We start from the raw sequence: 16,474 nt of genomic DNA on the forward strand, positions 1-16,474 counted from the left end.
ACAGCAAAAAATATTCAGTAGCTGAGAACATGACTAAGAAACTACTGATTGAACTTGATCTGGAGAGAGGGCAAGTGTCTGAGAATGCTGCATGTCTCAGTAGCAGCTGAAATCTTTCTATTGAAGTTGTAAAATAATAACTAATAGCCACCAGCTAAGGGAGATAGAAACTCATATCAATGGCCCTATTTTAGGATTCATGTTCCAAGATAGGTACTTGCTGTTGTCTAGTGTCTCTTAATACTGTGCCATCAGGACTGGTTGCAGAGCTCTTGTGCATTGCTACATTTTTAATAAACTGTACCAATCCAAAGGGGGGGAAGGGAGAGAATAAAGAGAACAACCAGTGTGAAAAAAATAGTTAAACGTTTATTAATGATCAGGTGAAAATAGAAAATATTTTGGAAACTTATGTAATTATATTTTTTACTAGTGTGCCATTACTTAAATTGTCTTCTGATCAGAAAGAAATTATTAAGAATGGAGTAAGTCCATACATAGTAAAATAGATTATGCAAATGGAACACCATCATTAAGAGAATGTGTCTAACAGCTCTTTTGTTAGGAACTTCTGGTGAGGTTGTGAATAATGGGTAGTACAGATTAGAAGTGTATAAACTGTATCTAACTGTATTTATTAGTAATGTGTTAAAGGTATAAATAAAGACTGCTGGTGAGGGCAATAGGATGAAAGATGGCATAGCAGAAGCATACCAAATATACTGTGGGGAATGTGAAGTGAATGCTCAAGTTCATAATTGGAAATAATACAGAAGGAGAAGGAGTTTGGAGTGAAAGCATTTTAATAGCAGATAAGTATCTTTCTTTTATCAATTTATTAGTTTCTGTAAAAGTATTTGTGTAGGACACAAGCTCTGTGTTAAGGAGTAAAATGTAAATTTTACCTAGAACCTGGGAATGCTCATCAAATGTAGTTTTTCCAAACACTATAATGTTTCAAGGATTAAGTCAACCACTGGTTGAGAAAAATTAGGAGACATTCTTAAGAAGTTATGTGCATTTCTTATGGTTTGCAGCTGTCCGTTTTCAGAGCTGAGATCCCAGACTAGAATGGACAAATGTCTCTTCCCTGGTTTTTTTTGTTTCTAGTATTTGTGGTGCATTCATGAAGTCCTTGGGTCTTTACTTTCCCCACAGACCTGTTAACATACTCCCCCCTATTTTGCATTTGCTCTGGCTAAGAGTCTGAAGAGAGATAACAAAAGGATTCTCAAAATCCCTTTTTTTCCCCAGGTTTTTATTTTTCTCCATCCAGCATCACTGGCTGTCTGCCATGCCTGTGCCACATAGCTGGTTCTGTGAATCAGATCTGTGATAAACTCACTGGCCAATGTAGTTGCCAAGATGCCTCTGTAACAGGACAGACATGTGAACGGTGCAAAGAACTTTATTTTGGATTTGACTCTGTCACAGGCAGGTGAGTGTTTCTTTTTTACAGGTCACTTATATCATCCTTGTTACATGTTTTCTCATGGCTCAGTCAAGGGTTTAGTGACCATGAAAAGATGTGTTCGAGTTACGTTAATCCTTCTATGAGCTCACGTGTGTGCTCTGATTTACGTGTGATACATCACACAATCCCCTTCAGCTCCCATGAGCTGAATGAAATAGAAATTTTGCCATGGATTTAGAAACAGCATGAATGGTGTATAAGGCTAAGTTATAGCAATTTCTTAATTGGTTCCCTACGTTGTCTCTGCATCTTCAGTAAGGTGTGCTGTTTTCTGAGGTCTTAAATATTGACTATTAAAATGCAGGGAATTTGCCATTCTTATAACTAATGAATGATTTGGAAGATTTCAGGAAGATTTAGTGGGGGACAGCGGGGAGGGAAAGGGAGAACTACAGATATCCCTGAATTTTCAAATTTCTTTTGGTAACAGCAGTACAAATATTCACTGCACCTTTATTCTTAAAGATTTTTTTTTCTGAAGCAGTGTATTCTTTTTCAACATTTGGTTATGTGCCACAGGGTAAATTGTATTTCTAATGTAGTCTGGGGTCTTTAGGTACATTGGAATTATATGGATTCCCTGGATTATAAGGGGAAAACATATAGTGCACTGTTATTTCAACTATTGCTCTTTTTTTTTTTTTCAGGATTATCTTTCATGCCTAGTCCTCACAGTCTCAATTTCCTTTTTAAATATTTTCCACAAAGATTGCACAGCCCTTCTGCTATCATCTTTTCATGCAGACTGATGGTGTTAAATTTTTTGTTATATATGGTGGTTTTGCCTTTAAAAAAACCCAAACCACATACCACAGGCAGAAGCAAAATCTGTACAATGTTCCCCCTCCCTCTGCTCCTCTCCCTGAGCTAGTGTGGGGTAGACATGCTTTTAGGCAGTGATTATCAGTGTCATCTTGCATATATTTGACATTATTCTGCGGATTTTTCATTTTAACTTTTATGTTACTGTCACTCATTAGGAGATTTTTAAAATTATTTTTTACTGTTTCGGGTCACAGAGGCATCTGCTAATGGCCATAAAGTAATCTGTAGGAATAAGGACTTCCTATTTTCACTTCCTGTCATTTCTAATGGTGAGAAATAAAGTCTGTGTAATATTAAAGTTCCCTTTGAAATATATTTTCCTTATTATTAATGATACCTTTTTTTAGTTACTTGAAATAGATTATCCCCCCACCCTCAGTTTTAGCACATTTGTGCTAAGCAATAGCTTTTCTGAGCTAGATATTCAGTTTCAAATACCTGCATTTTAACCTGTCTTTTGAAATTCAAAATGTGAAAATATAAATTGCCTAGATCCAGACTTTGTTGTAAAGATAGAAAGTTTTTAGAGTTCTGGAATTTGAATCTGAGTTGTCTTTAATGTCTTAATACTAATTAATCCTCATGGCAGTATTGAAGACTACTCTGGTAGTACATTAACATGATTAACCTGTGTTGCATTTTCTTGGCTTCCTTTTCATTGTTGTCTTTTTGGGCAATGTACCTCTGTTCCTCAGGCACAAACTTTTATCCACTGGAAATGATAATGCAGGTCTTTATTTGTTAATCTATTTTATTCCATTTCTTTAACTGTTACTATCTTCATAAAAAAAGTAATATGCTTTTCTTTCTCCATAAAGTTGCCAGGTCATTTAAGCCATCCTTGCTCCAAGTGTCTTTTAAGGACAGAAAAGGATGTGAGCTATCTGCAGTGGCAAAGACATATCTGTCTTTGCACAATAGCACAAAAGAAGCAAAAGTTGTGATACACAGAGATTGTGAGGCTTTAAAATTCTCCTGCTCTGAGGAATATGTGAGCTGATTTATTTTGTGGTGCTTTCCAGATACAACAGGAACTCTATATTCCTTAATGCATTTCAGGTTATGAAGCAGGAAAATTTTCTTGGGAATTAAAGAATTAGAAATGCTGGGTGTTTGCAGCAGTCTGAGCAGATCTGTAATGGTTATGGGCATGTGTACACCTTTGAAATGCTTTACCTCTGTATTGTTTACTATAATGAACTGGTCAATGAACATCACAAATTGTTTATCTATTTATATATATATCTTGACAGATTACTGTTTATGAAATCCATTTAGCAAGTGAGGTTTTCCCATAAGGATGAAAAATGAAGATTTTAAACAGATTGCTGGAGAAGCTCTAACTGCACCTAGAGAGTCAATGTAATAAAGGTTTCTCTATATTAATATTACAAAAACCATTTATCCTCAGAAAATCAATATCACAATTCATCTTGGCATGACATTTCTCTTTCCATGTTTTAAAAGTCTGTTTTCCTTGATTATATACAATTCTGTTTTAATAAAACTCAATTATATTTGACTCTGAGTACCTTGAAAAAGTAGCATTTAGCAAGAATGCTGAAAATATTTCTCACATGCTTAAAAGTGACTTATCTTTTTAAAGAATTGGATATTTTTTTGAAAATCCTTAATTGACTGAATTCTTAATCCTGACCGAAAAGCATGGACTATGCCTAACAACAAATCTAGTTCTAGTTTTCTGCAGGGTAAAAAAATGATGCACATGATTACACAAAAATAATATGTAATCCCATGGAGCAGAATATGATGAAATATATGCTGTTATTTGCAAGATCAGGAGCCTCATTCAGTATAGGTGAACTTTTCCTAGAAGAAAAATGCAACAAGTAGAAAGGAACAGCCCCACCCTGCCAGTCTGAGAACTATCACTGTGACTGTACGGGTATTGAGTTTGATTGTCATGTGTGAATGATAATCAAAACTAGAATAATCAGGAGACTCTTATGAATAAGAGGTGCAATAATATACAGGAACAATAAGAGAAGCTTGTCTTTCTCTGTTTATCTATCGAGAAACTTTTGTTAACACCCCCCACACTAAATAATCATCATGTAATGAAATGATGAAATAATAATAAAATATTGTCTTACTGAGCAAGTATTATTTTTTTTGGTAACGAAACTGGGTTTTTAGTCATGATGTTAAAGGACTCTAAACAAAACCTCTATTTAAAGGGGGATTTGGATGCACTGTCTATAGATGAAAAGACTTTTGAAAAAAGTGCCCTTTTTTCTTGACTGTAAAAGAGAGCAAACTACAGTATAGTGGTTTCCAAGAGAGAATGTATTTTATTTATTCTCAAAAGGATATTAGTCCATAAAACAAATTTGCAGCTTATTTTGCAGCTTTAGCTTTTATCAGCCTTTTTAAGGGTGTTGAATGATTCCCCGGGAGATCACACAGCACAAGCTGCTGTGGAGTAAAGGAACTCTAATACAGAGAGCTCTGTGATAGGCAGAAAATGTATGTGAAGAGTTTTCTTAAGCTTGTTTAAAAATCTGACACATTTAATGCCTATTTCACTGATTATTGACCTGAATTTTAGTGTCCTAATGTGAAAACAGTTTCCACCTTCCCTTCCCCTCTCTCTTGCCTTAAAAAGCTAACACCTAAAACATAATTGAACTCACTTTTATTTCTGCTTTCATATAGATAGAGGTATAGACCCTGGTATGATGGTGGTGACTGGGAAAATGGCAAAGTAACTTGTGTAAAGGCACCACCACATATTTCCTTGGATCTGGTGAAACTGGCCAAGATCAGCCAAATGTAAATTGATTCTTGTGTAGTCTTAGGCTTAGCAGACTAAAGGGGACATAGCATGACTGTCTTGGACTTCTTTGGTTTCTTTTTGCTGCTTCATCACCTTGGGACCTGGCATCTGGAGTAATTTAAAATTCCCTTGAGGCTGATGTTGCTTATGCTTGAGAATTGGAGTTTTCCAGCTCAGGGCAAGGGCAGGGAAGTGTAGACTTCCCAGTATGTTTTAGCTGCGATGTACCTTCCCACATTTCTCCCAGATGATGTTTTTTCAAAACTCTTTTAGTCTGCAGCAATTAAAATATAGTGAAATTAGAATCTAAAGTATGAAGTCTTCTTTGCCATAGTTGACTTTGTTATGAATAATAATGTCAGTCTATATTGCAAGGGGTAGCATAACAGAATTTGTAGTAATTTGCTTTGCCTATTTTCTGACATGTTCCAACTCTTTGAATATTTGCACAATCTGACATTGGTATCTGTGCTGTAAATCAGTGTCAGTGGGGAAATAGTGTATCAAGTGAAGACCAAGTTGATCACAAGAGGTTTCACGTGCAAAAGCCAAAGCATAAATTAATCCTGAAAGTATTCTACTGCTGCCAGAGAGATTTGCAGAATTGAAGTGTGGCATTTGTGTGATACCAGTGCTTTTAAATTTTTTGTTCTTTTTAATTTACTTGCACATTTAATTAATTATTTGCTGTAGTTATTTCAGATTTTGTCCTTCAGGCTGCAAAGAAATCACATTTCCTGTTTTAATATTAGTATTTCTGCTGGTTTTTTTCCTCTCACTGTTTTAATCTGAGGTTTTTTTCTCCCCATTTTGGTCGCCATTTGTTCTCCTTTATTTACAGCATGTTATTTTTTTCAACCTTAAGTTGCCTTTGTGGACAAGAAATTATTAATTGATTTATTTTTTCCAACTAAAGCCTAGTTTCCCCTGAGGTAGAAGGTTGCATATTTTTTGCAGAAAGCTCCTCGTCCGGTTACATATGTATCACTGAATTCTGCAGCTCTCAAGAAAGGCTGTGTGAGTAAGGATGCAGGACTGAGTGCATAATGTGTTTATTACCAAACATTAGTATCCAGTTTGTGTATTGATCAATATATATAAAAGCTCTTTAATTCTAAGCCATTTTTATATAAATTAGAATATTATTCTGGCAGCAAAATATTTATTTTTATAGTGGGCGCCTTTTTTGTAAGTTTATTTTAATCAGACTAATAGATTTTCTGCTCTGTTTCAGACTACTGAACTGTTTATGATGTTTTAATTATGTCGCCCAAGAATCTTTTAAACAAAACCCTACTGTGCTTAACTGAAATGTTGATGTGTGTTGATCACTTCCTTGATTTGTTTTTGTTTATAGATGTCAGCACTGTAATTGTCATCCTGCAGGAGCCATTAGTAGGACTTGTCATCTTGTTACTGGACAGTGTGTTTGTAAACAATTTGTAACTGGCTTGAAATGTGACAACTGTGTTCCCGATGCCAGTAATTTGGATGTCCACAACCTCTTTGGCTGCAGTAAAAGTAAGTGGATGTTAGGTCTTAAAAGCATGTCTTTCAAATTAAAGTTCTTAATTGATTTAGTGAGTATTGAATTAGGTCAGCAGTACTAAAACTGGGGTTTATTCCCTCCCCACCTCCAAACATAGGGCGACTGAAGTCGGGGTGATTTTCACTGTATCTTAGGACTGTTTTTTAGAGAGATGTACAGGAGCCTTTGTGTCATACACACCTTAGGCTTGCAGTCTAACCCGGGGAGAAGTGACAGCCCATAGTTCCCTTGCACATGTTCTTTGTAGTGACCAATCCAGAGTTCATCTTTTAGTCACATAAATGCAACAGCATTTGTACAAGTTGCAGCTTAGCCCCCTTTCCTGCCACAGACAGGAGGCAGGACACATGCCTTCAGAAGGTCTGTTGAAAACCTGCTCTTGGTGACTAATTCCAAATTTTCTCCCCAGTGCAACGTAGCTTTGCCTTTCTCCTCCAGGGGCGCTTTTCCAGTCAGTTTGGGAAAATATGTGATGTGATGTAACAGAGCATCATAAATTGGTGTGTGTGAGGTGAGGCCAATGCTATGTTGAGGGTCAATTCATGAATTGCAATGAAACAAGTTGCAATGGAACATCTGGATATGAGGATCCCCAGCACCCAGTCTCCAAGCTGGCAGGGTTTTTAAAGCGGTAAAGGCAAAAGTATAAGTCGTAAGGAAACCGAGTACTTAAGTTGTCTTTGGGTCAATGTTCAGACATGGGTTTTGAGGACATCATGCTGTGCAATGCCAAACAACGTGGGGAGGGCTTCAGCTCACTCTGGAAGAGCTGGGTTACATTCTGGTGGCACACCTTACTGCCATACACAGTTAACAGCCCAGTCTTGGAAGTCCTGTAAGCGGTGAGTGAGGAACTCTGCAGATGCTAATTGGACATTTCTGTCAGCAGGCCTAATTAACAATGGCCACACTGGTCATACTGTGACAGCTCAGGTAGCCATGTGCAACAACAGGGTCAGGTATTCCCAAGCTATCTCTGGAATATGTTTCTGGATCCTCCTTCAGCAAAACATTTCTTTGCATGTCCTGCACGGGTATTTATATGATATTCCTAACTGTGATATGTGAAAACTATAGATTTGCAAGCAGAGATGTAAATGCATAAAGTATTTGCAGGTAGAGACAGCTCTCACTTTTGATATCAGTTTGTATTTCATTGTAAATCAGTTTAAATTTCAAATAATATGCATTGTAGAATGCATAGCATTATAAATGGATATCATAAAGAGACTGTTTTGTTTCCAAAGATGATTTTTTTTACCTTTCTTCAAAGTTTGGAAGTGTTTAAATAGTTTTGCTTTGTTTGTCCCTGTACTCCTCTGTAGAAGGCGCAGTATCTATTGTTTGGACAGTTGATTAGCTCGTTGTTTCTTTAAAAAATGTAAGATGTTTCAACTGAATGTGTAATAATAATAATACATGGCACTTTTATGATGCTGTTCATCTTCAAAGTGCTTTACAAACATAAGCCAACCTACTTATTTGTGTTGGGATACACATTGGATAAAGGTCAATAGCAATTCAACTATAAAATTGATTAATAATAGTATGACATGGAGAAATAATACAATAGATTTTAGTTAGATAAAAGTACATCAGACAGTATTCTAAATGACAAGCTGAGTCCTCTTCTGGACATAAAGGATATAGCAAGTGAAGTCTTTTGGTTATTCATACCAAAATATTTAAACTTGTTGCGTACATACAGAGCTTTGCCTGGCTTGGCATTTGTGGTTATTTTCACTGCAGAACAGTATTTTGTTGACACATTCGTTACTGGTTATCAGCCTTTGCCAGGGGAAGCAAATGTATGTTGCTGTCACTGTCCAGCTAGTGTTCTTTAAGGAAAAGACCTTTTCCTTAGCAATTTTTCTACTTAGTGATATCTTAGATGCTGCACAAAAATGTGCAATACAGTACTTTGCTTACATATTTAAAATTCAAACCAGCAAACATATGGAAGCAATATGCAGTAGTGTGAGACTGCCAGTGGAGAATGAAGGTGATGCTGGTAAATTTCTGTGATTGCTCAGGTCTTGTAAGTATGTGTTACATGGAGAAAATATTTCTTAAATGCCAAAGGGATTTAGGAGCCCTTGTTTCCTCTGATTCTCAAACTTTACTCCTGTAGTCACTTTAGCATACATTCACTTCCTAAGTGAGATGAACTCAAAAGCTCCAGATTGGCAGCAGAACAACAACCTATGCTTTTTAAGGGGAGATGATGATTATGTTCTGTTCAATCCAATGAATCCTAGAAATATTTTGTGCTATTTCTTGGCTGAAATACTTCAGTAGAAGCAGGGCCTTTCATTATCTTACTCGAAGTAGCTTCATCTCACTTTCTAGATTTGTATTAAAAACCTTTATATAGTGTGGCCCACTGATTTTAGTATAAGTCTCTACATTTATCACTTGTGTGGCTTGAGGTCTTCATGACATTTTCTCTCTGCAATTTCATTCTTTGCTTCTTGTCTCCTGTTAGCTTGGCTGAACAGATTTTAGTAATTAACTTTTGGTGATATTAATAAAATATCCACATAGTGGAGAAGATGATAGTTTATAAAAAGAAGAAAAAAATTCCATGTTTCTAGGCGTGATGTTCTCCTATAATATTTAATGTAGGGGAGGAAAGGAAATTGGGTGGTTCTGAATCCAGCTCCTGGTAGCTTACTCCATGTGCTGATTTCTGTACTACCCATGGCTATTCTCATTCCTTGACCAAATGTTTTCCTCTAGATCCACACTCCCTTGATGAAGAGGATGGGGAAATGGCAGAGTCTGCCTTTCACAGCAGTTACTATCTACCCAAACAGACCTGTCTTGTTCTGTGCTAATGCACGGTGTAAGGAAGGACAGAGGGTAGGGCTGTCCTCAGTATAACTGGATTGCTGGAGATCCTACAGCAAGCTGTGGACTCATGCTCTGACCTGAATAATAACATAAATACAGAATCATGGAATCATCTAGATTGGAAAGGATCTTTGAGATAGTTGAGTCCATCCATAAAAATGTATGTTTATGTCAACATGTGTGTATCTATGTATATGAAGTTTAATTACTGAGTATTAGCTATTATGTTAGGAAGGACTATGATCATGCATTTGGATTACAAAGGAGATATGGGGGGGACTTTGAATGCTCTTTCTTAAAATGTGAGGTACTTGGCTCTTGAACTTCAAGTTTATTTTTCTCTTTTTTGATACTAGTGCAATTAAGTAGCACATTTTTCAAAGTTAATGGAGGTGGTAGAGTCGTATTTTGGTAAATAAGCATGTCAAGCTGATTTTTTAAAATGCTAGATACTTTGCTCTCATGGGTTTCAATTTCATTGGAAACAAATGGAAGTCAATTACCTAAATAAACTTCAAAATCTTGCCCTTTATGTTTTTGTGAATTTGTTATATTAAGTAAGCTTATTTTAACACTTCAGTAAGATCTGGACTTAGTTGGACTTTCCATTTGTATTCTGCTGGAGGATGTTATGCCTGGTCTATGCTAAAATGGAATGAATCATCTGAAAAAATAAATCCTACTTGAACTAGAAACTTCAATGTGACCAGATAAATATGTTCTTGTTTTATAGAGGTCTTGAAATACATTGAAAGAAAAAGGGTTTGGGAAACACTTGCTTTATTTTGGAGTGGAAAGGAGGATTAATTTTATTCATCATCTGTTTAAATATATACACTTGTATCATGGATAAAAAGCTTTGTTGGAGTGCGTTTGGATGGATTGACTTAGTCTATTAGTATCTTGCCCTGGTGACTGTGCATTTATTCAACAGGGGTTTTTTTTGGTGAAGAAAGCTTAGCAGTTTCTTAGCATTTTTCTTGAAATTTGTGTGATTATTGACCACCTTCATTTTTACATCCTCCTTTTTTTTTTGTGTATGCTTTAGCTCCTTTTCAGCAACCTCCTCCTACAGGAGAAGTTCTCAATTCTTCTGTTATCAATCTTTCATGGAGTTCCCCTGACTCTCCAAATTCTAACAGACTTATTTACCAGCTGTATAGGGATGAGGAAGAAATTTATGCAACTGAAGACTACCATCCTTACAGTAAGTAAGGTGACATCAAAGATTTTGTATTTGTGTGTGTGTATCTATATCTATGTGTGGTGTTTCTTAGCTATTTCTCATTTCTGTTGTTACCATTCTCTGTGGTTTTGAATACATTATTCTGTTTTCCTTTAGTGAGTTAGTGTTCTGTGTTATTAATTCTGCTTGAAAGAAATAAATACCCTAGTCTAAAATCTGGCAAATGGAATCACCCAAAATGGCTGATAATTATTTTGCTTTTTAATGTGAAAAACTTTAAAATTGACTTACCAAAAGTATTTGTTGAAAATATACACAGATGCCAAAACCTAAGAGTCAAAGTCAAAGATAAAGAATTAGGGTGAACAGAAGAGACCATAATGTGCTTAAACTTCTTTTTTCATCTTCCTGGTTTTAAACTGTTAACAGATAGGAAAGCTTTTTGTGGCCTCTAACTTTTAGCACCTTCTGTTAAGCTATCAGTGTAGCTCCTGATTTGTCTTTAGCAGCACCACTTCTCTCATGTTGAGGCTTGCCAAGGGATCCTCAGAAGGCAATCCTAAAGGATTCGACACTCTGTCCAAGCTGGAAAGGCCATTTTGTGCTAATATTGATCCACTTATCAAAGAAAAGGAGAGGTGTTTGGATACTGTTTGTATGTATACATGGCACACAAGTGGGGTTTTTTTAAGAGGGCAGGCATGGTTTAATGCCACTAAGGTTTGACCTCTGTTCTTGGAGCTTCTTTAGTTTGTTGCAGTTTCTTACCAATGCAGCATTAATGCTTTGCAGAAGCTGAGTCTCTCTAATTGTTGGTGTGTACTCTGGAGGGAAGAAAAAAAAAAGCTATTTTTCAATGGAAGTACAGATCCTTTGGAATGCACCTCACATTTCTATGTTTTGGTTCATGCTGCAGTTCATTACTATGTGGCTTATGTTGTGAATTTGGGCACTCTGCAGTACATACAGTGGGGAAAGGTATGTGACCCCATGTAAGCATGGGATTAAGTGACTGAGAAAGAAACATTAAAAAATATTCAGAGAACAAACAGAGAATATTCCAACTCCTTAATTTTGTTTAAAGGCCTAACTTTAGTAAAAATGCAAATTAATTTAAAAGGAAAAGTTTTGATACTTCATTGTTATAAATCTGTTTAGAAATCTACTTAAAATGGTGCATTGTTGAGGGTGTTATTTCATGATACTACCTACACACTTTGTAAAGCAAAAAAAAAATCTATATTTAGCTGGATAATGAGACATTAGCATATTTCTATTTTAAAAAAAAATTATCTTCTTAAAAACCTAGATTTGGTTTCAAAAGACTTTTTTGACATTTCCTGGAAATCCCCCTAATTAGTGATATGAAATCAACTGCTGGTGTTTGAATATCAAAAATACATTGTTAATGCTGACAGAACTTTTCATAATGTTACTTTTTTTCTTAGTATAGTATGGAATTTGTGGTGCTTATGAGCTGAGAGCACAACTGGATCAACATTATCTTATGGCTAAATGAGAGTTTTGTAGAAACTGAACTTCCCAAGGAAAACTAAGAAAAATCTTCTAAATCAGCATGGTGACATGGATGATAGTATTGCAGAATGCCCAATTAAAACAGTGTTTTGTCAGCTGCTCTGAAAAACCTAAGCCTCAGATTTCCCAGAGCAGTCTTTGTCTTGAGGATAAAATTAACTACTTGCTCTAAAAGGTGAAAAAACACCCAAAGTTACTAACAATTCTAACTCCAAGTTGAGTTCTTCTAATTACTTATAAATGTAACTAAATGCAAAATCATAAACTCATTAAGGATGGAAGAGACCTCTAAGATCATTGACTCAAATGATTAACCCAGCACTGTCATGACACCACTAAGCCATGTCCCCTAGTGCTACCTCCATCCTTTTTGAACGCTTCCAGACATCTTGATTCCACTACTGACAGGCAGCTTATTCCAAAGCCTGACCACCCTTTCCATGAAGAAATTTCTCCTAATATCTAATCACCTAATACCCAATATACAACCTCCTCTAATGCAATTTGAAGTAATTTCTTTTCATCCTGTTACTTGAGAGAAGACTCCGACCCTCACAAGGCTGCACCCTCCTTCCAGGTGGTTGTAGAGAGTGATAAGGTCTCTCCTGAGCCCCTTTTCTCCACAATAACCCCAACTCCCTCAGCAGCTCCTCACAGGACTCTACCCTTTCCCAGCTCCATTGCCCTTCTCTGGACTTGCTCCAGCACCTCAGTGTCTTTCTTGTAGTGAGGAGCTCAGAACTGGACACAGGATTTGAGGTGGGGCCTCACCTTTGCCAAGTGCAGGGGGAGATGCTACCGCATCTTCTGCTTGCTCACTACTAACTCACAAGGAAGTCTCAGTAGCAACTATTCAGCTGGCAGAGTTGTTCCCTGTGTGGATGTACAGAGAGGATGTAGAAATAGCTTCATCCTCTCATTTGCTTTGAAGAAGTTTGAGTATCTGTGCTCTGACATAGAATATATTACTCAATGTTCGCTATTTCTTAAGGCAAAATAATGTATGGTGGTATGATTGTACATAAATTCATGCTGTGCTGACTAAGATGTGTAACTGCTTCTGGGATATGCACAGGAGCTGTTAATGGCCATTGGAACCAAAAAGATGCTAAAAAACCTACTAACTAAGAATAATGGAAAGTAGGGGTGAGGAAGATAAATATAAGCTTTGTACATAGCTTTTTAATAATTATTTGCACTTTTGTTTCACTTCTTATCTAAGATCAAATGCTTTTCAAATGAGATATTAAGCATTGTAGAAGTGAGGAAGTGAAAGCACACAAAGGTGAAATATTTGGTCTTATGCCATCAAATTAATCAAAAAACAGAGGTCTGAAAGTCTGCACAATGGTTTGGGTTTTTTTTCTAAATTATATTCACTCATTGATGCTGATTTACATTTGAAATAATTATTTTGGAGAAAAAGAGGAATGAGAAGATAATTGTATTAATTTTCATGTTTAAAGCAGGAACTCGGAGAAGTTCAGTGGAAAAATAATTTCTCTAATGATGCTAATGTGCAATGGAAGATAACAAAGGGTAAAGGGGAGGTTTTTCCTGTGCTGAAAAAAGTTGAGAAGTTACAATGTTTATAATCTCAAGAAGAGCATGTGAATGGGCATAAATATGTTTTGGATTAGAGCTGAATAGACTTTAGGTATAGAAATTGAGATTATTTTTAATGTCTTAGACTGATACAGCTTTCTTCTCAACTGTTTGTTTCAGGTGTTCAGACCTTCACTGATACCCTGTTAGCTCCATATACCTTCTATTCCTATTATATCCAAGCCAGCAACGTTCATGGTTTTACAAGAAGTGACTCAGTGACATACAGAACAAAATCTGGGACACCTATAGGAAGCTTGGATTTAAATCCTGTCTTTCCTGTTAGTCACCACTCTGTTTTACTTTACTGGACAAGCATCTCCAATGACTCTGGGCCCATAGAGAAATACATTTTGACTTGTACTAGCTCAGCTGATCTTCAGCCTTGTGGTCAGTATGAAGGCTTAAAGACTTCAGCAATTATTTGGAATCTCATTCCATTTACCAAGTATGTTTTTTCTGTGCAAGCTTGTACTAGTGGAGGCTGCTTAAAGAGCCAGCCAGTAATCGTAGTTACTGCACAAGCTCCTCCAGAAGGGCTACACCCACCGACTGTAGAAACCATCAGCTCTACAGAACTGGCTGTGGAATGGTCACCACCTGAGAAACCAAATGGTAGGATATTGTGCTTACTTTTGTCACTCAAAGTCTTTGCAAGGGAAAAGCAGCGTTTCCTCAAATCTCATTAGAATATCCTTATCCATATGCCATACACTGAGAAATGAAGTAAGGCTTTTTCTTAATTTGCCTATTTGCCATTAAATGTATCCTCAGAGTCTGTGTTTTATTCTTCTGAGCCCAGGAATCCACTGACTGTTGGGTCCAGGATTTAGCACTCAGTGGCATCTGCTGCTGCAAAAATCACATTTATAATCAAACATTTACAGTAAAATTAATTTTTTCCTAATTTGCCAGATTGCTTAGTTCAGGCAGATGTGGTGATATTGCTTGACAAAAAATAAATAAGCAGATAACAGTTATGGAAAAAAATCTAAGAATTAACAGAAAAGTCTGTTTTTGAAACCATCCGTCATGTGCAGTAGCCAATTTTATTACCAGTATAACTTTGTTAGGGATTAGGTGATTGCCAAGAGTTGCTGGTCTAACTTGTGTAATAATATTTTAGGTTTTTGAAACTGAGATCACAGCTGTTGTAGGCTACTTCTGTGATACCACAGATTTTATTGGTGAAACTATCTTTTAATATATGAGCAGTGGAGTTTTTGAACTTGCATATACATGCACAAGTGCATGGGAAAACCAACATTTTGATCTGTTCAAAAAATGGGAATCTGTCTATGGGGAGCTCAGCTTTCACTTTGGCGTCTCATTTTCCAGCTATTTCCAGATTAGACAGGAAGAATGCCCACACAAGAATAACAATAACAAATAACAATAATAATAAATATATATTTAGAGGGGCAGTTTCTACAATGCAGGTCATGATATTTGCTGTTAGCATCTCAACCTGTGTCATACACTCCTCATAGTCCATAGCCATGATGTGCATCTAATGGCCAGCACAGGCAGATTTAAGCAATATTCTCATATTTGTTTTGATATCTGGTCAGATTTCCTGGTCTCTCCAAAGACAGAGAAAAGCTGTTTCTCCCAAGCAACCTCTCCAATTTAGTGCATGAATAAAGACCCAAATATATACATTTTATGGCAATTATCTCCTGGCTTTGCAAGAAATCTCTGGTGAGATTTCTTATGATCTTATAGTTAAACTAGTTTCACAATCCAACCTAGATCATATATTGCTTCATACCACAACACTGATTGTTTTGGGTTTTTTTTCCCCAAAGTGGTGAGGCCTTTCTGTGTATATAATAAGTTTGCACTGATGTAAAACTGACACACACATGTATCTCTTATCCAGTAATATGTTCTAAAATGCTGGCATTAAAATGTCACTCAAAAGTTCCCTTCTCTTTGTCATAAAAGGGGAAAAAAAGAAAAGAAAAAAAGAAGAAAAGAACCATTGGTATTTTAGTAGAACTCCAGACATCTTTTAAATTCACTAATTTTTCTGGCCTTTTTTTCTAGGTATTATTATAAGATATGAACTTTACATGAGAAAAAAATTAAAATCAGCTGGGAACTTTCTTCCTCCTGAAGTTCGTATTTTCCAAAGCAGTGGATGGCTCAGTCCTCAGCCAGTTGTGGAATCTCAGAATGAAAATGCCTTGGCTCCACCACAGACCAGTACCACAGTCACTGATCTGGAACCATTCACGGAGTATGAATTTTATGTGCTAGCAGTAAACATGGCAGGTAGTATATCTTCAGATTGGAAATCAGGACGAACAGGAGAGGCTGGTAAGCACTGGTTTGAATTTATTTGATAGAAGTGAAAGGAAAAATAGATTAGCATGTATTCTTAATTTTTTTTCAATAAAATATGTCTAATGATGGTTAACTGAGGATAAATTAACATTTTTAACTAATTAAAGATCGGTCAGATTATCTCAGAACTTAGCATGTAAAGCAAAAGCATTTTTTTCACCATAAAATCAGGTTCTTGAGGAAAATAATCCATGTCAGTTAACCCTAAATTTAAACTACAAGATTGCAAATATATACTAAGTAGTGTTTTAAATTGAAGAACTTGAGAGGGTTACATTTTCAGGAGTATAGTGCTTGAAA

The 16,474-nt window shown here is 36.2% G+C and overlaps 1 protein-coding gene across 1 annotated transcript in view; it reads left to right on the plus strand.

Moving 5' to 3' along the window:
• The window catches only part of USH2A (usherin), a 388,199-nt gene that overhangs the window by 68,385 nt on the left and 303,340 nt on the right, over positions 1-16,474 (plus strand). Inside the window, exons 13-17 of the mRNA XM_069009544.1 lie at positions 1,255-1,438; positions 6,454-6,617; positions 10,547-10,705; positions 13,946-14,440; positions 15,875-16,147. Of these exons, the coding sequence (XP_068865645.1) occupies positions 1,255-1,438; positions 6,454-6,617; positions 10,547-10,705; positions 13,946-14,440; positions 15,875-16,147 (1,275 nt within the window). The remainder of the gene's footprint in view (positions 1-1,254; positions 1,439-6,453; positions 6,618-10,546; positions 10,706-13,945; positions 14,441-15,874; positions 16,148-16,474) is intronic.

Source organism: Aphelocoma coerulescens, chromosome 3, assembly GCF_041296385.1.
Source record: "Aphelocoma coerulescens isolate FSJ_1873_10779 chromosome 3, UR_Acoe_1.0, whole genome shotgun sequence".
In the NCBI taxonomy this organism is placed as follows: Eukaryota; Metazoa; Chordata; class Aves; order Passeriformes; family Corvidae; genus Aphelocoma; species Aphelocoma coerulescens.